Source organism: Epinephelus lanceolatus, chromosome 24 (genome assembly GCF_041903045.1).
Source record: "Epinephelus lanceolatus isolate andai-2023 chromosome 24, ASM4190304v1, whole genome shotgun sequence".
Taxonomy (NCBI): Eukaryota; Metazoa; Chordata; class Actinopteri; order Perciformes; family Serranidae; genus Epinephelus; species Epinephelus lanceolatus.
The window spans coordinates 16,783,439-16,806,074 of NC_135757.1; the positions used below are offsets into that span (position 1 = coordinate 16,783,439).

The 22,636-nt window shown below is 38.7% G+C and overlaps 2 protein-coding genes and 1 long non-coding RNA gene across 6 annotated transcripts; all 3 read right to left on the minus strand.

Moving 5' to 3' along the window:
• Positions 1-1,893: 1,893 nt before the first annotated feature.
• LOC117254822 (uncharacterized) lies at positions 1,894-5,297 on the minus strand. 2 transcript variants are annotated; one of them, XM_033623244.2, is made up of 5 exons: positions 4,692-5,297; positions 4,206-4,517; positions 2,515-2,635; positions 2,321-2,357; positions 1,894-2,244 (listed from the first exon to the last, which is right to left on the minus strand). In XM_033623244.2, the coding sequence occupies exons 1-5, from the start codon at positions 4,753-4,755 to the stop codon at positions 2,065-2,067; spliced, it is 714 nt and encodes a 237-aa protein (XP_033479135.1). In that variant the 5' UTR covers positions 4,756-5,297; the 3' UTR covers positions 1,894-2,064. The 2 variants fall into 2 exon arrangements, with proteins under 2 accessions (XP_033479135.1, XP_033479136.1); XM_033623245.2 differs by having other exon boundaries at positions 1,895-2,241; positions 4,692-5,296.
• Positions 5,298-6,890: 1,593 nt separating this feature from the next.
• Positions 6,891-14,394, minus strand: LOC144461911 (uncharacterized). 3 transcript variants are annotated; one of them, XR_013490494.1, is made up of 6 exons: positions 13,912-14,394; positions 13,763-13,820; positions 9,872-11,202; positions 7,260-7,380; positions 7,116-7,167; positions 6,891-6,977 (listed from the first exon to the last, which is right to left on the minus strand). It is a non-coding gene; the product is annotated as an uncharacterized LOC144461911 (long non-coding RNA). The 3 variants fall into 3 exon arrangements; XR_013490495.1 differs by having other exon boundaries at positions 11,021-11,202; positions 13,912-14,391; XR_013490493.1 differs by lacking the exons at positions 9,872-11,202; positions 13,763-13,820; positions 13,912-14,394 and having other exon boundaries at positions 7,260-7,864.
• Positions 14,395-16,187: 1,793 nt separating this feature from the next.
• LOC144461906 (uncharacterized) lies at positions 16,188-22,228 on the minus strand. Its single transcript, XM_078165811.1, has 5 exons — positions 22,092-22,228; positions 20,320-20,634; positions 20,003-20,114; positions 19,000-19,057; positions 16,188-17,255 (listed from the first exon to the last, which is right to left on the minus strand). The coding sequence occupies exons 1-5, from the start codon at positions 22,156-22,158 to the stop codon at positions 17,100-17,102; spliced, it is 708 nt and encodes a 235-aa protein (XP_078021937.1). The 5' UTR covers positions 22,159-22,228; the 3' UTR covers positions 16,188-17,099.
• Between the last annotated feature and the right edge of the window lie 408 nt (positions 22,229-22,636).

Sequence of the window (22,636 nt, forward strand, 5' to 3'; positions counted from 1 at the left end):
GTGGGCCTTGAGTGGCCTTTGAAGGGGTTCCAGGTCTTTTAAAAGTATTGAGGCAATTAACAACAACTGTGCTAGATTTTGAGGTTAAAACGAAAAGTATAGTTGGATATCATCGGGCGTAGCTGTGACAGTAAAATGTCTCATCTACTCAAGAGGAAACAGGAACAGAGCAAACACAATTGGACCAAGGACTGAACCCTGGGGAACACCCCTAAGATAAGCACGTGAGGTTGCCACATAACTAATGTAAAACTCCAGTCAGCTGATGACATAGTCAAATAATTAGCATGTTACTACATCCTGCTCAACCACCTAGCCACAAACTACCTCACCCTTAGCTACCTCAACTTAGCAAGCATATTGTTAATAGAGACTTCTGGTTTTTTTGCAATAACATACAGACAAACACCATAAGATAAGGCTGTAAATGTTTTGTGGTCCTTTAAATGTAGGACATCCCTTCAGAGAAGCAGTAGCAAAGAGTATTCATAGAGTAAAAGCAGCAGTAGAACACACATTTTTGCATACTTTAGAAGTAATAGCAGCAAAAATGTACAATAAAGAATAAAAAGTACAAATATTAATTAGATTACCCCACATATTGCAGTATCATACATCATATTATGCGGTTATTTTAAAAAATACCATTGAGGCACCATTTTAATGATGTAGCTGTTCACGGTGGTGCTAATTTTAACTATTTTAAATACTGTTGGGTAGTTTGGTATGTGTAAAATCTGTCAGAAAAGTGTAGTTGAGTAAAAAACACAGTACAATATTTCTGTCTGAAATGTAGTACAACAAAATTATAAAGTGGGGAAAGTCATGTACAAATACCTTGAAATTGTACATCAAAAATCTTGCTGTGTGATAATGATACTGAGTGTAAGCTACAAAAGCGGATGTTTCCCACCTCCATCAGTTTATTTATTAGTCATGCACAGTCATTTGGAAAGTGAATGTCACTTTGCTGATTGAATCCTTGCTGGCGTAATCAAGCTATGTGTTTTGGAAAATGTTGAATGCACTTAATTTAAGCTACAGGGCATTATTGCTCTGCCTTCTTTTGCTTATCAGACTCAATATGTCAATCATAGATGCTGAATGTGCTGTTGCAGTCAGGAGAGCTGTTTCATTTCCCTTAAATCTCCCCTAACAGTGCTGAGAGAATCTGTTGTATTGTACTGCAATCAGCCTGGCTCAAACTCTGATTTGTGACAACAGTAACCAGAAAATGTTAACCAGTTGCTTGTGACCCTGGCGTACTTCCTCTGTCAATAAGAAGGAATGCTACCAGGGGAACACCAAAAAGAAAAACAATAGAAGCAAAGAATTCAAGTGTCTCTAAAGTGAAATTGAAGAAGATCCTCCTTATTCTTTGGAACAAAGGAAATACAGACACATTGCACTCTATCACTGTCCCATTTGGCTCTTCTGTTTGTTCTTCAGTCAATTCTGTCTTTTTCTATTATCATTATTAAACCGAGTCGAATTGCGACCCAATCACCAGAGAAAATGTCTGCATTGTACATTTCTGCAAATCATGTGTATACTATATTTGCATGTGATTATGCAGCTGATATGTTGAAACTTAACATTTCAGCAACACTGTGGTTAATGTGTGGTTAGGTTCAGGAAAAACAAACACTTGGTTATGGTTAGGAGAAGATCATATCTTGGCTTAAGCGGTAAATCACAACCATTTTTTTGTTATTTGTTGGTCAAACAGTGTCTTATGTATGAAATGTGCAAATGTAATGTTTTTGTGGTTTACAGAAACGTTTGATGCCAACATGTTTTTCTGTTGACTGGGCCGTTAATTTGGCTGTGTACTATTGTTGAGACCAACTCAGACATTCGGGCCACAATTGAAGACATAAAGCATTATTATTTAAAAATTTTATTTGTAATTTGTTTATTGTGATCAGTATTACAGTATAATATAATGTGTGCTTTAACACGCTCAAATTTAGACATTCAACTCACATACAAGAAATACGATGAAGTGAAATACAAGTCAACAGAAAGCAAAACACTGCCATCTTGTGGACAACAGGTTCCATTTCACTTGGCATAGACGGTATGATTGGAGCTCTGTAAAAAATTCCCTGCATGTGTGTCCTGTGTGGTAACCATGTTTGAATTAATAGTGTCAGTGTCACACACATGCAGTCCGACCACTGAATAAAGTCCACCCTCTCGCTGTACGAAGGTGCTGTACGGCTCAATGTCTTCTGGCTCCTGCTGAAAAACATGCATTTCAAACGATGATTAAAGTCAAATGAGCGGCATAAACAAAATATATTTTTCTGTACATTACCATGTTGTGATGACTGCTTGGTGGCTCTGGCTGGCTTCTGTTGGGTCAAACAACAATACATTAAAAATGAATCTTAAAGTGTATTCTCTATTTTTATAGATAGAACAGGAAATGAAAGGCGATGTCGTCCTTCATTAGTTCATATGAAACGGAATGTCAAGATCTTCATATACGTGATTGCAGTAGTCTCTCACCCCTGACGTATTCCTCTGTAGAGCAACCCAAAGATAACTGCAGTTAGAAGAATGATTATAGCAGCACCAGTCAAGGCTTCTATAACCTGCTTTTTTGGAAAGATGCTGGAGTCTTCATCCTCTAAAACATCACAAACAAATGACACAGACATTTGCTCTATTAGTAAATAAACTTTAAGGCCCATTTACTCTATGCCTTGATTAACCTTTAAACTATATATAAATACAGGCATTGCACTACCATCTTAACATAATACAGTAGTAGCAGGGCAGCCCACCAGAAGAAAATGTACGTCTCTGCAAACCACGGATATGTTACATGCACGTTTTATACATGAGCTGACTTTGTCATCGGTAGGTGGAGGAGATAGTAGATAGCATGACGCCTGAGACGCCTGCAGAGCTGCAGACCACCGTTTCAGACCAACAAACAGACTGAAAGTTTTTTTAGCAAGTCTTCACTGTGCTTCCAGCCGCTCTTTTTAGCCACCAAATGTTTTGACGCTGCTGCATTTACTGCCAGGATAGTGCCACAAAAAGCAATTGGTTTTTTTTACTGAGACATTGCTGTGTTTCCCGCTGCATTTCCTGCTCAGATGCCACAAAAAGTGACTGTTTTTTTACCAAGGCATCTGTGTAATTCCTGCTAGTTTAGTGCCACAAAGAACGGCTGTTTTTACCAAGACATCACTGCATTTCCTGCTGGGATACTGCCACAAAAAGTGGTTGTTTTTTTTACCAAGTCATCTGTACATTTCCTGCCAGAATAGTGCCACAAAGAACGGTTGTTTTTATGAAGACATTGCTGCATTTACTGCTGCATTTCCTGCTCATATCATACCACAAAACTGACTGTTTTTTAACAAGACATTGCTGCATTTCCAGCCCGAATAGTGCCACAAAGAACGATTGTGTTTACCAAGACACTGCTGCATTTACTGCTGGAACAGTGCCACAAAAAGTGGTTGTTTTTACCAAGACATCGCTGCATTTACTGTTGCATTTCCTGCTCGTATCATGCCACAAAATATACTGTTTTTTACCAAGACATCGCTGCATTTCCAGCCAGAATAGTGCCACAAAAAGCAGTTGTTTTTACCAAGACATCACTTCCTTTACTGCTGGGATACTGCCACAAAAAGAGGTTGTTTTTACCAAGACATTGCTGCATTTACTGCTGGAACAGTGCCACAAAAAGTGGCTGTTTTTGGCAAAACCGCTGCATTTCCTGCTCGTATCATGCCACAAAATCTACTGTTTTTTACCAAGACATCGCTGCATTTCCAGCCTGAACAATGCCACAAAAAGCACTTGATTTTACCAAGACATCGCTGCATTTACAGCTAGGATAGTGCTACAAAAAGCCATAGTTTTTTAACCAAGACATATGTGCATTTCCTACCAGGATAGTGCAATGAAAAGTTTTTAAAACAGAGACATCTCCAGCCTTAATTTTTTTAATGCCCAAACATGATCAAGTCATTTTTGATTCGAAATCAAACCACAGCATTGTTGAAACATAAAGAAAAAAAATCAAACGAATGCACAACATAGTAATGTACATACTGGTGTGTAACTCATCTGTGGTTTGCAGAAACGTACAATGCCAACATTTTTTTTCTGGGTTGAGCAGGGTGAAAAATAACCAGCTTAAATTCAGCCATGAGGAACAATAAAGAAATTGTGTTTACCTTCCACAGTGATATTCAGATGGACAATATTTATTCCACCATGATGTGTACACTCACAGCTGTAGTTCCCACTATCCACTGGTGTTAAACCAGTGAGCTGGAGAAACACAGTCTGATTCTTTGTCACAAGTGTGAACCTGGAGTCACATCCGTGCTCAAAGCCTTCGGCATATCGATAAGACAGGACACACTCTTCTCCACTGCTCATCACTGTACTGATCTTACACACTATAAGTATGATGGGACTAAGTGTTGCATTGGTGCATATTGGAGTCACATCTGGTTCTCTGCTGATGGTTTTCACAAGAGTCACTGAAAATAATACAGTCTGATTAGCTGCTGCTGTATTTCAGCAATTTGTAAACATTACATCACATTTTTAATTCACTGAAAAATTCAGAAAAGGTTCAGTCATCCTCTTTAAACCGAAGACAGGAAGAATAGAGAAAATTAACTTGCATAAATTTTCCATTATGTGTACATTACCTTCACTGTCAAAACACACCATCAGTGGCAGGAGCAGAACAAAGCAGAGTTTCCATTTTACCATGCTGGTGAAGAAGCAACAGCTGCCGGCAGTAAATGCTTTCCTGTACTGACTGAAGGAGGACAGACACACCTCTATCCACTGCTGTCAGGCTACCTAAACCTCACACTCTCTCAGAGGTACGAGCTGGTGTGGACTGTCCTAGAAAGGAAGTGCTGCTGCAGGAACTTCTGCTTTCATATTCAGACACTTTACCTTCAAAAACTTCTCATGTCGATGTTTAATGTGTCCACAAGAAGATGTCATATCATCAAACATCAGGTGTACAGCCACAGTTTGAACTGGATCAACCTAGAGTCCAACCCTAACATGAAGTATTGCCTGCACTGGTCTTAGACTTTGTCTGGTTATTGAGAGTCGTACATCATACAAGATGCTGAAACTGACATGTGTGCCTCTGTGGTCATCACATATGTAAAAGGCTGAGCTTGAGCTGTGAATAGAAAGCTGCAGGGTCTCAACAGCTCGCTGCAATTCATGTTCCTCTGCGCTTTAAAAAGGAAACCAGTTAGTCATACAGCAGTGGTATAAGTGACAAAAACATATCTCACCTTATGCCAGACAGTCAACCCAGTTCAAGTGAAGAAACTAACTGTGGTCTTGAATCTTCAATTGCAGCTCACAGTTGCAATGGCTGAATTTTATTTTGAAATTATCCTAATTAATCACTTCTCTTTGTTTCAACCGTTTCAAACTTGACGACACAAATTTTCTAAATTGGTTCAAGTGTATTTCCTGTGTGACTGCGTAATGCAAGGAAATGATATATCGTTTATAGTCTGTGGTAGCTGACAGGAAGTAAACAGGAACCAGTGCTGTTGTCTGAGCAAGAAAAAAAGCAATTAAATGATCTATAGACCAAATCACAATGTTTGTGACAGTAACTTCCAGGTAGAGCAGTCTGTAAATGTCTGGGAAGTGAGGAGACCAGTTGCTGGAGTTTGGGGTGAGGAATGTTGTCCCATTCTTGTCTGATGTAGGATTCTAGCTGCTCAACGATCCTGGGTCTTCTTTGCCAGATATTTCATTTTATGATGTGCCAAATGTTTTCTATTGGTGAAAGGTCTGGACTGCAGACGGGCCAGTTCAGCACCCAGACCCTTCTATTGCGCAGCCATACTGTTATGATGTGGTTTAGCATTGTCTTGCTGAAATATGCAAGGCCTTCCTTGAAAGATATGTTGTCTGGATGGGAGCGTATGTTGCTCTAAAACGTCTATGTGCTCTTCAGCATTGATAGTGCTTTTTCCAGTAACAAATAATTACAGTTACCTGAAAAACCGAACAACACATCACAACATTACTTTTGTTATCACCCCACTACTGACTTGAAATACAACAATCATATCTGCAGACTCATTTTTGTAGTTGCGCTGCGCAGGCACGTCACAAAGCAGCAACCTTAGTGGCTGGAAATATTCCCATCACTTTGATTTTGTCAGGAGGAAAGATGACAAGAACACTGTTACTGCAGGTAGTCCGACTAAAACTCTTTCCACTGCAAAAAACATGTCTTCAAACCTCCAGTCTGAAACACATCGGCTACTACGACCGACAGCACAGCAATGCGAAGCTCCAGGAAACACACCTAACCAAAGGTGAGTCCTTCTCAGCAGAAACATCAGATAGGTTGGACCACCATGTTTAACTATAAATCTAATAGTGCAGCGCCACAGTGATTCTGTCCGTAGTTTTAAAGGTGCCATTTTGATATTATCGTGACCATCAGAAAGGCCTCAAGTCAAAACAAGGTGTGTGTGTGTTTAAACAGTCCTACAGGAGAGGGTTATATTTTACATACTTTATTGTATTTCCTGTGTTACCAGCCACTGCAGCACTTTTATACAGAGTATACTTCTGAACAAAGTAGCCACACCCAACAACAACTTCAAAGATTTGGAGGTGTTGAGATTATTGGAAAATACCTGCCCCATGTGATAGATAACACATGTAATACTGAGCTCGTATTTTGAAGAAAGATTTTGGTAATGACACAGCATATAAGTTCCTAGCAAGTGCAAACACAAGTCACAGTCCTGATGCTGTTGATTATGTTATGTTGATTCGTTACTTGAAATGTTTTCATAGATGTCACAACTTGAATCAGTCTCTCCTCCATCTATTTCGTAGTTATGCAGGCAGGCAGTGCTGTTTGCTGAATCTGAGATAGTTTGGTAGAGATCACTCGCTGGCTGCTGGAGGCTTGTGTAGGGGTCATCTCCATCCTTTACAAAAACAAAAATATAAATCACAATGCATCATGGTTTTAAACTACATTATGTTGAACAATGGAAAAGCTATGTATGTATGTATAATTCTATTCCTGAGTTTAAAGGTACAGAATATCAAAATACATTACTCACCAAAGAGCCGGGAGTTTCAGGTAATCCAGATGTGGCTGATCTTGAACAGCATCTTTAAATAAAAAGAGTTATCAGATCTAGTGAAACACAAAATACACGTGCACACACAATAGATATCATCTGAACTGAACAGTCTTCTCTCACCCATGACATATTCCTCTGCAGATAGACCCAAAGATAACTCCAGTTATAATGAGAACTGCAGTTAGACCAATCAGAACATTTGGGATCAGTATGCGTGTATAACTGCTGGTGTCTTCGTCCTCTGAACATTGTAAAGACAGAAATCTTTGTAAGAAAAATGGTGCAGGTATTGGTCCTGTTTGTAAAGAAACATAATGATTGTATTCCTTCTGGTCACAATATAATGTGATATGTATTTAATTACATTTTCATATTTTATCTTTGCACGACAATGTTTCACCTGGATTATAACTCTGCATTTTACATCTATAGACAGCAGCTATGAATATCAAGATGGACACCCAACAGACTTAAAATATCCCAAAATACTTAAAGACATTACTATCCTATGCTCTTCTTGACATTGAAAGAGGACTAATTTCATGTTAATGATAATAATGTTGAAATATTCACAGCTAAAGTAGGAGAGAAATGCATTTAGTTTGAATCCTAAAAGCAAAAAATATTTATTTACCTTCCACAGTGATATTCAGATGGACAATATGTATTCCACCATGAGGTACAGTACAGGCCAAAAGTTTGGACACACCTTCTCATTCAATGCGTTTTCTTTATTTTCATGACTATTTACATTGTAGATTCTCACTGAAGGCATCAAAACTATGAATGAACACGTGGAGTTATGTACTTAACAAAAAAAGGTGAAATAACTGAAAACATGTTTTATATTCTAGTTTCTTCAAAATAGCCACCCTTTGCTCTGATTACTGCTTTGCACACTCTTGGCATTCTCTCCATGAGCTTCAAGAGGTAGTCACCTGAAATGGTTTTCCAACAGTCTTGAAGGAGTTCCCAGAGGTGTTTAGCACTTGTTGGCCCCTTTGCCTTCACTCTGCGGTCCAGCTCACCCCAAACCATCTCGATTGGGTTCAGGTCCGGTGACTGTGGAGGCCAGGTCATCTGCCGCAGCACTCCATCACTCTCCTTCTTGGTCAAATAGCCCTTACACAGCCTGGAGGTGTGTTTGGGGTCATTGTCCTGTTGAAAAATAAATGATCGTCCAACTAAACGCAAACCGGATGGGATGGCATGTCGTTGCAGGATGCTGTGGTAGCCATGCTGGTTCAGTGTGCCTTCAATTTTGAATAAATCCCCAACAGTGTCACCAGCAAAACACCCCCACACCATCACACCTCCTCCTCCATGCTTCACAGTGGGAACCAGGCATGTGGAATCCATCCGTTCACCTTTTCTGCGTCTCACAAAGACACAGCAATTGGAACCAAAGATCTCAAATTTGGACTCATCAGACCAAAGCACAGATTTCCACTGGTCTAATGTCCATTCCTTGTGTTTCTTGGCCCAAACAAATCTCTTCTGCTTGTTGCCTCTCCTTAGCAGTGGTTTCCTAGCAGCTATTTGACCATGAAGGCCTGATTGGCGCAGTCTCCTCTTAACAGTTGTTCTAGAGATGGGTCTGCTGCTAGAACTCTGTGTGGCATTCATCTGGTCTCTGATCTGAGCTGCTGTTAACTTGCGATTTCTGAGGCTGGTGACTCGGATGAACTTATCCTCAGAAGCAGAGGTGACTCTTGGTCTTCCTTTCCTGGGTCGGTCCTCATGTGTGCCAGTTTCGTTGTAGCGCTTGATGGTTTTTGCGACTCCACTTGGGGACACATTTAAAGTTTTTGCAATTTTCTGGACTGACTGACCTTCATTTCTTAAAGTAATGATGGCCACTCGTTTTTCTTTAGTTAGCTGATTGGTTCTTGCCATAATATGAATTTTAACAGTTGTCCAATAGGGCTGTCGGCTGTGTATTAACCTGACTTCTGCACAACACAACTGATGGTCCCAACCCCATTGATAAAGCAAGAAATTCCACTAATTAACCCTGATAAGGCACACCTGTGAAGTGGAAACCATTTCAGGTGACTACCTCTTGAAGCTCATCGAGAGAATGCCAAGAGTGTGCAAAGCAGTAATCAGAGCAAAGGGTGGCTATTTTAAAGAAACTAGAATATAAAACATGTTTTCAGTTATTTCACCTTTTTTTTGTTAAGTACATAACTCCACATGTGTTCATTCATAGTTTTGACGCCTTCAGTGAGAATCTACAATGTAAATAGTCATGAAAATAAAGAAAACGCATTGAATGAGAAGGTGTGTCCAAACTTTTGGCCTGTACTGTATACACTCACAGCTGTAGTCCCCACTATCCACTGGTGTTAGATTGATCAGATGGAGAAACACAGTCTGATTCTTTGTCACAAGTGTGAACCTGGAGTCACATCCGTGCTCAAAGCCTTCGGCATATTGATAAGACAGGACACACTCTTCTCCACTGCTCATCACTGTACTGATCTTACACACTATAAGTATGATGGGACTAAGTGTTGCATTGGTGCATATTGGAGTCACATCTGGTTCTCTGCTGATGATTTTCACAAGAGTCACTGAAAATAATACAGTCTGATTAGCTGCTGCTGTATTTTTGTATTCTGTGAATATGAAACCACATTTTTAATTCTAGTAGAAAATTACAGAAAATGTTTAGTTGTCCTCTTTGAACCAAAGACAGAAATATAAAGAAAACAACTTCTGTACATTACCTTCACTGTCAAAACACACTATCAGTGACAGGAGCAGAACAAAGCACAGTTTCCATTTTGCCATGCTGGTCAAGAAGCAATAGTTGCTGGCAGTGAACTCTTTTCTGTACTGACTGAAGGAGGACAGACACACCTTGATACACTACTGTCAGGCTACCTAAACCTCACACTCTCTCAGAGGTATGAGCTGGTGTGGACTGTCCTAGAAAGGAAGTGCTGCTGCAGGAACTTCTGCTTTCATATTCAGACACTTTCACCTTCAAAAACACTTCTCAATGCAGTGATATATGTGTTTACAATAAGATATCTCATTGTCCACAGTTTGAACTGGATCCACCATGAGTCCAACCCAAACATGAAGTATTGCCTGTGCTGGTACAATCTGTACTGATAGTGAGTTATATGTCATACAAGATGCTTCTGTGGTCATCACATATTTAGAGCTTGAGCTGTGAATAGAAAGCTGTGGGGTCTCAGCAGCACGTTGCAATCCACGTCTTTGCCTCTTTCACAAGGAAACCAGTGTGTCATCGTCATACAGCACTGTTAGGACTCGACACCATCGTAAGTGACAACACACATCTCTGTTCAAGTGAAGAAACAACTGTAACCTCCTTCATGTGACTCTAAGCATCACAAACTTTCAGGATATTTAATCCTCAGTTAGCAGCTATACAGTTGCAATGACTGAATTTTATCTTGTGATTCTAATATTTAATCAGAAATAATCAACGCTGTAAATTGCAGCTAAAAGGCACAAACTCCTTCACTTGTAAAGTTTTAAGGGTGTTATTTTTACATTATTGTGCCTATGAGAAAGGCCTTAACTTTGGTGATACCTTAAAACATGTTAAGTGTGTTAAAGAACAGTTACACAGTGCCCCAAAACACAGGGTCAGTTTTAAATAAATCAACACACCCAGAAAATCAGGTTTGAAACATTCAAACAGAGGGCGGCAAAACACAGCTTTTCAGCCTGTTACTAGAGGAACAAGGAACTTTACTCTCAAGTTAAGTCCTGATTTTTGGCGTCTTTACCAAAAATCCATCATATGTTCATCACTTTTTTAACATCTACATGAATAAAACAAGAGATATCGTTGAACTGTAGGATAACTTTGTCTCAACAAGTCAAATATGTCAACATACACATTATACAGTCATGCTCTCTGGATGTTTGGTTAAATGTTTTCATAGATTTCACAACTTGGATCAGTCTCTCTTCCATCTACTTCCTGGTTATCCAGGCAGATAGCATTTGAGATAGTGTGGTAAACATCACTCATTGGTTGCTGGAGGCTTGTGTAGGGGTCATCAGGGTCATCTCCATCCTATGAAAAATACAAATGTGGGTGCATTGTGTTTTTAAAGTCTAAAGGTTGAATTATGTCTCTCCTGAGTCACTACATTTACTGAAACCCTTTAAATGTTTCCTCACTGATACTCAAATATATAACTGAAATATCAAATATAAACATTTATAGACATTCTTAGATGTGAAAAATACTTAAAGCATGTAGAACTATTAAAGGGGCTCTATGCAATGTTCAGAGCGTATGAGTTGTCTGGTCACGGATCTCAACATGGAGGTGGCTGAGCCAGCAGCTAGCAGCCAGAGGTGTGGACTCGAGGCACATGACTTGGACTTGAGTCACAAATTTGATGACTTTAGACTTGAAAAAAATAAAAAAAAGACTTGCAACTCGACTTGGACTTCAACAGCAGTGACTCATGTCTTCATTCGGATTTAAGCCTTTTGACTTGAAAGTACTTGATACCTTCCCCCAAGCCCAAAGATTAAAATTATGTGATTTAAAAAGTGTTCCACTGAATAATTCATTATAATATGCATGAGCACTTTTTCAAATCCCATTTTAACAGCATACTTTGGCAATGAGTGTATGGTATCTACAATTGTGTAGAACGTGAGTGGGATGGGGGCATTTTTATTTATTTTTCTTACAATTTCTTACTTATGTTTATATATGAGCCCGGTCATTGAGTGCACCTGAATTCCATTGTATGTCTGTACAATGACAATAAAAAAAATCTGAATCTGAATTTCCTCAATCAGCTGATGTTAAGGGCCCGTCCCAAGTCCCCTGTCGTACATACATTTTGTTGTCTGTCGTTCATCAAACAAAGCATGATGAATACAACAAATGCTATCGGTAGGATGCACTCAACTGGAGACTCCATTGTAGATGCCGGTTGGAAATGTAGATGGCTCACGGCTTCCTGTTTAAAATAGTTACGTATGCGTGAATGTAACCGATGCAGTGACGTAGTGAGTGGTGTCCCAATTCCTAGGGAAAGATTTCAACCGCTACCCCTCGTGGGGGCTAGGGGTAGTGGGCAAGGGCTAGGGGTAGGGCCAAGGGCTGAGGGGTAGTGGACAAGGGGGGGTATTGGGATTGGGCCTAACCCATTTGCAGCAAGTCGACACTAAATTCCCTAAATTATCGACTTAGTTTGTACCAAATTCAAAAGCATTTGATTGAGTTGCAGGAAAGAACTATGAAAACCTAACGTTAGGTTACCGAGCGCCAAGTGGAAAAAAATATACCAAAGAATTTTTTATGTACAAAAGAATGGAATGGTCAAAAGACAAACAAACTAATTAAACCTAGGATTACAATATGCAAAACATGTGGGGCAAAAAAGACCTAACAAATTCTAAAAACCTTGTTTTGACATAAGTAGATTTTTTTTAAAAGCACTCATGTTATTTTTTTTTGTAAAATTATTATACTTATGTTGTTAAAATGGCATTACATTTGGTGAAGAAGCAGTTCATTTTAGTTCATTACACGTTTTTTCTGTTTCCACTGTGAGAAGTTGTGGGTGGTACCAAGAGAACTGTCCCCATTTTTGGTCCCCCCTCTGTTTGGGTACCTAGCACACAGATCTGGTACTAAAAGGTGGAGCTGTGAACACTGCAGTCTGTTGATTGGTCAGTAGCAGACAGTCACTCTGCTCAGGGCTGAGCTGTGGCTGGTTTTGAATCCTTTATGTAACCACTGTTCATACTGTGGCAAGTCTACATATATTAGAAACTATAAAATAAAAGGATGTTTTGCTGTCTCTTGCAGCAGCTATACTGCTCTAGTAACACTCAACACTGCTTCACTGAGAAGGACTAAATGCATAAACTTGCTACTTATAAATATCCCAACAAGATAGACTCTCACTGCAGCCTGTTTTATTTTGTTCTAAAAATATCAGCGTGCAAACCCCTGTGGACGATAAACCGGCTGCAGACTTCCTCTGTGTCACCAATGAGGAGGAAATACAGTGAAAGCTGGCTGAAGCAGTGAGTCACAACACCCCCATCCACATTTAAAAGTACAGCCTGCATTGCAACTCAAAGGGAATTAGGGTCTAGGTACCATGTCTGAAGGGACTCTACAGGTACTATACCTAAAGTTTTTGGTGGAAATGGGGCTTATGACTTGTTTAGGACTCGAAACTCAAAGTTTGGGCCTTGGGACTTGACTCAGGTCTTGTCAGTCATGACTTGGTCCCACTTGTGCTGGCAGCTAACAGTGCTAGCTCCATAAACAGCGCCAACAACAGCGACTGCGCTGAAAGAGCTAATGTTGTTAACTGGGGGGGACTGGAGGGTGGGCCCTACGGTTAAGCGACAATGTTGTCCTGATATCAGTGGTAACTGCTGTATGTGCACAGCGCAAAGTGGCGGCGATGAGCTAGCCAGTAGGATATGCACATGTGCTAACATGCATGCGTAGCCAGACAACAACAAACCACAGAGAAGCTCAGATTCCATTTCAATAAGCGGGCGTGACTCCATTATCTGCTCGGGACAGTTGTTTGGTGCTATATTAATGCTCTGAACTTTTACACTATAGAATATAAGAATACATTACTCACAAAAGAGATAGGAATGTCACCTACAGATACTCCAGATATGGCTGATCTTGAACAGCGTCTTTAAATAAGAAGAATTATTTGAGTCAGACACACACACATACACATACAAACACACCAGAAATCATCTAAATATTACAGTATTTTCACACCCATGACGTATTCTTCTGCATATAAACCCGAAGATAACTCCAGTTATAGTGATGACTGTAGTTACGCCGATAAGAACACTTAAGATCAACATGCGTGTTGAACTGCTGGTGTCGTCTGAAATATTGTAAAGAAAGAAACCTTTGTCAGAAAAATGGCACAGGTTTTGATTCTATTTGTGAAGAAATATTATGATTATATTCGTTTTGGTTTGCAGTATAATGTCATATTACATTACAAAACATATTTTCCATATGACCTTTATTTTATACTTGCACCACACTGTCTCACCTGGATAATAAGCCCTGTATTTTACGTCAGCTAAACAGACTTAAAATATCCCAAAATACTTGAAAACATTACTATCCTATGCTTTTCTTTACCTTGAAACCAGTCTAATTTCATGTTAATAATAATGTTAAAATATTCACAGCAAAAGTAGGAGAGAAATACGAAAAGTGTGAGTCACAAAAGCAAGAAAATAAATAAAACATTTACCTTCCACAGTGATACTGAGATGGAGATTAGATACCCCACCATAGTGTACACACTCACAGCTGTAGTTCCCACTATCCACTGGTGTTAAACTGGTCAGGTGGAGAAACACAGTCTGATTCTTTGTCGTAAGTGTGAGCCTGGAGTCACAGTCGTTCACAAAGCCTCTTTGATCATTATATGTCAGGCGACACTGTTTCTCCCCTGTTCTGATGCTACAAATAATAAATATGATGGGACTCAGCGTTGAGCATATTGGAGTGACGTCTGGTCCTCTCCTTATGGTTTTTACATGAGTCACTGCAAAAAAATTAAAAGTTAGGAATATTATTACAGACTACTCATTATTCTAACAAACTGTAAACATGCATAAACTTTATGTAATAAAAAGATACAGTACCTCCAGGGCCAAGACACAAACACAGCGGAAAAAGCAGAACAAAGCAGAATTGATCCATAATGGTAAAAAGGGCTGGGTGACAGTGTCGCTGCTGGTAAACTATACTGAAGGGAGGAAGGCAAACAGACTATTATACTTAAAATAGCCTAAAAGCGCATGAGCTGATGGTGTGGTGTCCCAAAAAGGAAGTGCAAGACAGGACTGCTTTTACTTGGAAGTTATGACGCTATACTGTTTGTATCACACCAACCATGGCATTATGAAGCACATAGAGAGTCACTTTACCTTTGCTGAGGTTTCTGATGATTAGTTGTGACAGTTATTGTTTCTTTTCTTAGCAAATTCTGAAGCAGCTCTAAAAGCCACCTATTTCCTCTGTGTAAGATTGTGTTGGTGAAAAGTGTTCAGAAACATAGGCCAGTTTGAGCATTCAGCAAGTATCACATATCATAGCATACCACATGGTATTCCACCATAACTCTAACCCACAGAGATGGCATTGTAGGGCCTCAAGAAGTCCCCTCTTTATGCCTCCTTTGCATTTTGACACAGAACCAAATGATGGCGGCATCATCCCACTCCACTGTGAGATTACAGACTGCATCCCAGCATCGCGGAATCAAAAGAAGCGTGACATATAACACAACAGTGTCAGCCTCTAGTGTGACATAACACATAGGCAACAGCAGTACCTCATAAACAATAACAATGGCAGAAAAGGCAATAACGATCATTTACTGTCCCTGTTTTATGGCAGCTGATCTCATCCTCTGCTCGGACGGTAAGGAGCTCCTGGACCATGCAGATATTTTCAACCACTGCGCTTCTTCATCGAGTTAGCCACTAACTGCTAACAGCTATTGTAAATGACCTTGACCATGCTCAAGTATAGTCATATAATTTGCTTTTATTGTGGAAGTTAGATTGTAAGGGCGGGTGCTTTTATTATGAAAGGGCTTGCTGCTGGTAATAGGAGAGAAACCGAACAAATGTTGTGTACAGCGTAAATGTATCTTCACAAGAGTAAAGGTTTAGCACATTTTATTTCATATTGTGTTTGATATTGTGTTGCTTTATGATTCTATTTATAGTTTTCTCAGAGTTTACGTGAGCATGTGTGTGCTAGCAAAATGCTACACTGCTGTTAGCCCAGTGTACCTAAAGTTTGTTATACTGATGAAGAACTGTAGTAGTTTCTTTTGGTTTGGTTTCACTCTAGCTCTTATGGTGCGTTCATGGTATGTTTGCAGCTACATTATTGAAAGTAAAGATTCGTGAACCCTCAGTTAGAGAGCCAGACCATTGATCAGCCAAAACTAGAAGAATGAGTAATACATTTACAATACAATATTTTAACTGTGTAGCCAACAGAACAAAAATAACTCCCCAATGAGCAGTTTTATTTTTAAATTCCACCAAGTCATAACATTGATACACGTATGGATAATTATTAGAATAAACAAGACTAGGTCAAAATCTAGTAAATGGCTGGACCATGTATGAGAATCTAAAAGGCCTTTAATTTGAAACGAGGACACAAATTAATGTACATGTATGTTAAAATGAAGAACAGTACACTTCAGCCCCGTTTCCACCAAACACTTTCAGTATGGTACTTTGGAACCAAAAGTAACCCTCCAGAAATGGTACCTAGACCGTAGAGCGTTTCCACCACAAACAGCACTCCTAAATGTGGGTGGGGTTGTTGTCACTCACTGCTCTGTCCGGCAATCACTGTATTTCCTCATTACCCCCGACACAGATGGATGGATGGCTAGTTAGCTAGCTAGCTTGCTAATTCCTCCATGCTAGCATGCTACACTGGTTACAGAAAATGAAGAACATAGTAATACAGGACTGTCAGTGTCCACGGCTCTGTCTGTGAAGAATAACACTACGACATAAAAATAATGTAAAAAATGTCTCACTGCTCGGTTGATTGTGTCCACTGCCATGATGCTGCTGTGATCTTTGTCGAGTCTCTGACTTGGAATTCTGACATGAATGACTGTTCCATTGCGCTTTCCGTGCCGGAGGTCTTTTTTTTTTTAAAGATTTCAGGGCACAGAGGATTGCAATGTAAAACACGATGTGATGCAGCATTTACATACAAGTTAACTCATCATTCGTCTGTGTCTTTAATAACAAAAGTCAAACTATGGTCCTTCCAATCAACACATTTCAGGAATGAGTTTTTGGTTTGTTTAAAACAAGGATGTAATTGTAGGATAATACTCTCAAAAATGTCAACATATTATACATTCAGTTAAACATCCATGCTATCTTGGTTTTTGGTCAAACGTTTTGATAGATGTTTTGATGAGTTTCTCTTTCATCTATTTCCTGCTCATCCCACTTGTCATGTTGTTGGTGCACTGAGAAGACAGTTTGGTAGAGGTCACCTGCTGGCTGCTGAAGGCTCGTGTAGGACTCATCTGGGTCATCTTGGTTCTGTGGAAACATTAAAATCTCATTGCGCCATGTTTTAAAAGTCAGACAAAGTTAAATCTTCAAAATTCTGTATATTTTCTTACAGTGGACTTTAATGACCATTTAAGGTTGGACATTTTATGGGAGGTTTTTTTTTTTTTATGTCTGTCTTAAATCAGCCCAAGTAGCCAAAATAACCTGGCCCAGCATTGGCCCAAACTTGGGACACCAGGAGAAATAAGTTGGGCCACATCCAGTTGCCCGACTCAGCTGAGACTAGGATTGAATGATCCCTCAGAATCAGGCAAACTAAACTTGCCCAATTCCGGCTGTTGACACTGCCATCATTTGGCCCTGTCAAAAAGGACCTGGCCGAGCATCAGCCCAAACTCAGCATGCCAAAAAAAATAAGCAGGGATTCATGCAGTTGCCCCGCTTAGCTGAGACTTGGGATTAATGATACCTCACAATCGGGCAAAATAAACCATTAGTTATAGACGGTTATCAAAATAACAACATAGTCATGTGTGCCAGTATGTGTGGCATACTATGCTGTAAGCGTATGTGACGTGACGTGGAGTTACATTTATTTTGAAAAGAACAATGCACGTAATAAGCATAAATTGACACACTGTCCCTGAACATGTACAACTGACACTGCTCCTCACCTAATGTTTCACCCTGTTGTTTTTTTTAATCTTATTTATATATAGTTTTGATGCTAGGAGAGCCAGGGCAGATGCATTTCATTGTATTTGAATGTACAGTGTGCTTTTTAAAGTACATGACCATAAACTTGAACTTGATTACAAATCTGCAGTGGTGGAATGTAACTAAGTACATTTCCTTAAGTACTATACTAATATTGCTTACAGCTCTACATTTAATTGACAGCTTTAGTTACTTTATAATTTGAGATTTTTGCATAAAAACATACGAGGAACTCATAAAATGTGATGTTTTATTATAAACTAAATCATTGTACTTAACAATATATACACTCAGAGCAGAAATAATTCAATTATTAGCTGATTAATTCATTCAGAAAATTTACGGCAACTATTCCGTTAATTGTTTGAGTTGTTTGTCATGCAAAAATGCAAAAAACGTTTCATGTTTACAACTTAAACGGAAATAATTAGTTACAGCCATAAAAGTAAATTGACATGCCCGTTTTATTTATATGATTGCAGCTCTATGCAAAATAATTAAGTTTCTCCTCGACCAACGGCAACAGTAAAACCATGCTTTTACATGAAAGCATGAATAACAATGTATTGATATAATTCTGTGTAACAGTCACAGGAGACATTTGTCTGCATTGAATACTTTTACTTTTGATACTTTAAGAGCAGAACAGTATTTGCACAGTATGGTGTTAATAGTTTTACATCAGCAAGGGGTCTGCATTCTTCCTCCAACTGCCTATCTGTTATTTAAATTAACGGCCACAGAATGTACAAAAGGCTCGCTCTTGTTGCTCAGTTCGTTACATAACACTCCACTTTACATCACCCGAGAGGCATTGTGGTGGACCAGTGGTTTAGAAGCACAACATACTGTGCACTGTGAGCGCAATGTTCAATATCTGTCATGGTCATTTGTTTCGTGTCTCTCTCATTGTTTCCTGTTTACATGTTAACTGTTTTTTAAAATACAATAAAAAGGCCTCTGCTGAACACTTTGAATGTGAAAGCATATATATACTAATACATGAATACACATATTTAAATAGCTACTTCATACATTAGAATACATGGCTCACCAATGAGAAGGGGGTTGCACGGGTAGGAAACCCAGATGCTCCTGACCTTGTGTCGTCTCTGTAGATAAGAAAAGATGTCAGAGTTAGAAATGCAACATGAAAATAAAAAACTAACCTCTGACAAAAATATGCTGAAAAAATAAAGATATAATTTAACTACATTTAACTAAGTATTCATTCAGAATATAAACAGCATGGGTTTACAAGGTTTATCTCTACGGTGGCCCTAAGGTTCAAAACACAATGACATTTCACAACACACTGACATTATGCAAAAAGACATTTCACAAAACACTGCAACATTGTTTTATTTTGTGAAATGTCATGTTTTGTGAAACGTTGCTGTGTTTTGTTAAATGTTATAGTTTTGTAAATGTCATGATCTGTGAAATGTCATGTTTTGTTAAATGTTGAAGTGTTTTGTGAAATGTTGTTTTGTTTAACTGTTGTTTCGTTAAATGTTGTTTTTTTGTGAAATGTCATGTTTTGTGAAATGTTGGGTTTTCTTAAATAATGTAATGTGTGAAATGTTGTGTTTTGTGAAATGTGTTTTCTTAAATGTTGAAGTGTTTTGTGAAATATTGCGTTTTGTAAATGTCACGATTTGTAGAATGTCATGTTTTGTGAAATATCATTGCGTTTTGTGAAATGTTGTTTTTTTCATGTTCTGAATTCTGAAATGTGTTTTGTTAAATGTTAGTGTTTTGTGAAATGTAGCTGTTTAGTGAAATGTCATGTTTTGTGAAATGCTGTTTTGTGACAGTGTTTTGTGAAATGTTGTTTTGTTAAATGTTGTTGTGTTTGGTTAAATTTTGTAGTAGTTTGTGAATGTCGTGATTTGTAAAATGTCATGTTTTGTGAAATGTCACTGTGTTGTCTTAAATGTTGTCATATTTTGTTGAATGTTGTGTTTTCTGATATGTTGCTGTGTTTTGTGAAATGTCACTGTGTTTTGACCCTCAGGGCCACCATAATTATAACTCCATCGGAAAGAAATTTTCACCTGAAATATTTTTTTCTCAGCTTATGTCCAAGGATAAGTCCAGTCCCAATGATAAATGCACAGCCAATCAAAATGGTAGTTGTGCGCAGTATCCTCGAAGAACTGCTGGGTTCTTAAGAACAAACAAAAAAGGTATTATTCAAAACCACTTGATAAACATAAAACCAATAAAACACATTTACCTTCCAGTGACGGTGAGACAGAATATTTTAGAGCCTTAAAGTGAGTATGTATGAACAAAGTTAATATATCATAATAACTTCACACTGACAGCAATGCACAAAGTTTCAAACAGAAAAGCAAGAAAATAAATTTACCTTCCACAGTCATATGGAGAAAGAGAGTATCTTTCCCATCAGGAAATGGACACCGACAGGTGTAGTTCCCACTATCCACTGCTGTTAAACTGGCCAGGTGGAGATATACAGTCTGATTCACTGTTATAACAGTGTACCTGGAGTCACAATCCGACTGTAAGTCTTTTCCCTGTCGATATGCCATAGTGCAGTCTTCTCCCCTTTTCATTTCTTTGCTGATCCTACAGAGTATCACCGAGTCCTTACGCAGTGAGTCAGTGCTGCAGAGTGGAGCAACATATGGTTCTTCTCTCACAGTGGTTCTCACACGAGTCACTGCAAACAATAGGGAAGACATTTTGAATGGCTTATGTTTTATTTACATCCTGTATATGATTTATTGCTCACTTATACTTCCTTATCTATCTTACTGTGTGGAACTGTGGAGGTCGACCTTTAAAACAGCTACGAATTCAAGTGTGTTGTGACAAAAACAAGCCATACATGTGGATGGGTGGATTATGACACAATGGCTCCCTGAGCAGAGACATGTAAAAGGTCCCATCATCTCTTTAACACAGGAGCAAGACACACACACTTTGTGATGTTACCTCGTCTTTTTTTTACCTGTGTGTCTCTTTGTAGTCATTTTGTTTCTCTTTTAGGTCATTTTATGTTTTGTTAGGTCGCTTTGTGTCTCTGAGGTTTTTCTACTTCTCTATGAAGTCATTTTGTGTGGTTTTTTTTTAGGTAATTTTGTATCTTTTTTGAATGATTTGTCTCTCTTTGGGGTAATTATGTGTCATGTTCAGCTGTTTTGTGTCTCTTTGAGGTTGTTCTGTTTCTCTGTAAAGTCATTTGTGTTTTTTGGGGTAATTTTGTATCTTTTTTCTGGCTGTTTTGTGTCTCTTTGGGGTTGTTTTGCCCCTTTTTGTAATTATTTTCTGTCTCTTTGCAGCTCCTTAGCATCTCTTTGTTGTCTTTTTGTGTCTCTTTCTACGTGTGTTCATTTAAGTGATTTTTTTTTTTTTTTAATGTGGAAGGCACTATAAAACTTCAATTTAAAGCCTACTCTCAATCAAACACCCAGCCCCTTTCACCAGCCCGGTGTGGCTCCACATTTTGATAAATAAATGATAGTTCTCCAGATGTTAGCTACCTGAAATCATGGGTCCATTCCTGGATTACCCTGTAAATTATTCATATTCCTTTAGTCTGCAAGGGTCCTCAGATCAAAAGAATCAAAAGGGTTTTTCATAAAAATTAATCCAAGTTGTGACTAATGTTTTCACGGGATAAAGTGGTGTTGTGTCGGTATGCCAAGTGCTGTAAACCTCCAGCGCCGTAACTCTCTCTCTGATGCGCTGTCTGTTGGAGCTAGATCAAATGATTCATTATTGAAATATTATCTGAAGCCTAATTTTTAAACAAGTAATATTCATACAGGTTTAAATAAATAATTTGAATGTATTTGCCATTTTTGCTGAGCAACAGTTTTGTGTGAAAGAAATTAAAGGCCTGTCCCAAATAGACGCCCTTGTGATTTCAGTGATTTAAGCAAATAATAGCCTGGGCTACTAAGTTTTACAATAGTTTAAATTGCTAAGAATATAAGCTTTCTCTCACATATTGTGTGTGTTGGTTATACTTTTTCTATTATGTGTGATGACTGACTAAAACATGATGAGTCACATTATTCATTTCTGACCACACTTGAATAAGTAGAATATAGATTGTGGGATAAACTCTTTAAAACTCTTTTATAAATGATAAAAAAAGCTCCTGTACAGTACCTTCATGGTCAAAACACACACACAGTGGCAGAAGAAGAACAAGCCAGAGTTTCCACTGGTCCATCATCACAGACAGTGAGTAGTAGTCAGTCAGTACTCAGTAACCTACACTGAAAGACAGGAAGATGAGCTGCACATACTGCTTTTACTACTTAACCCTCAGAACATCTAAAATACCTTATGAGTGCATGAGCTGATGATGACGCGCTCTGAAAAGGAAGCACAAGACTTTGTCTGCTTTCATATTAAGATTCTCTGTGGGTGAATCTTCCAGTATTGTAAAGCCAAACCCTGTTCTTTTTTCCTAAACCCAACCACGTGCCAAACTGGCTCAACCTAACCATGTGCGTTTGTTGTTAAAGGAAAAAAAACATCAATTCGTGGCGTTGTACTGACATAGTACACTTATTTTGAAAGAAACGTTAAATTTCCTGTGAAAACTGAAGTGTATTTTGAAAGAAGACAATGCAAGTAACAGGCAGAAGTTAACACGGCGTCCCAGAACATCAACAATCAACAGACCCAAGGTACCTTGCACATCATAC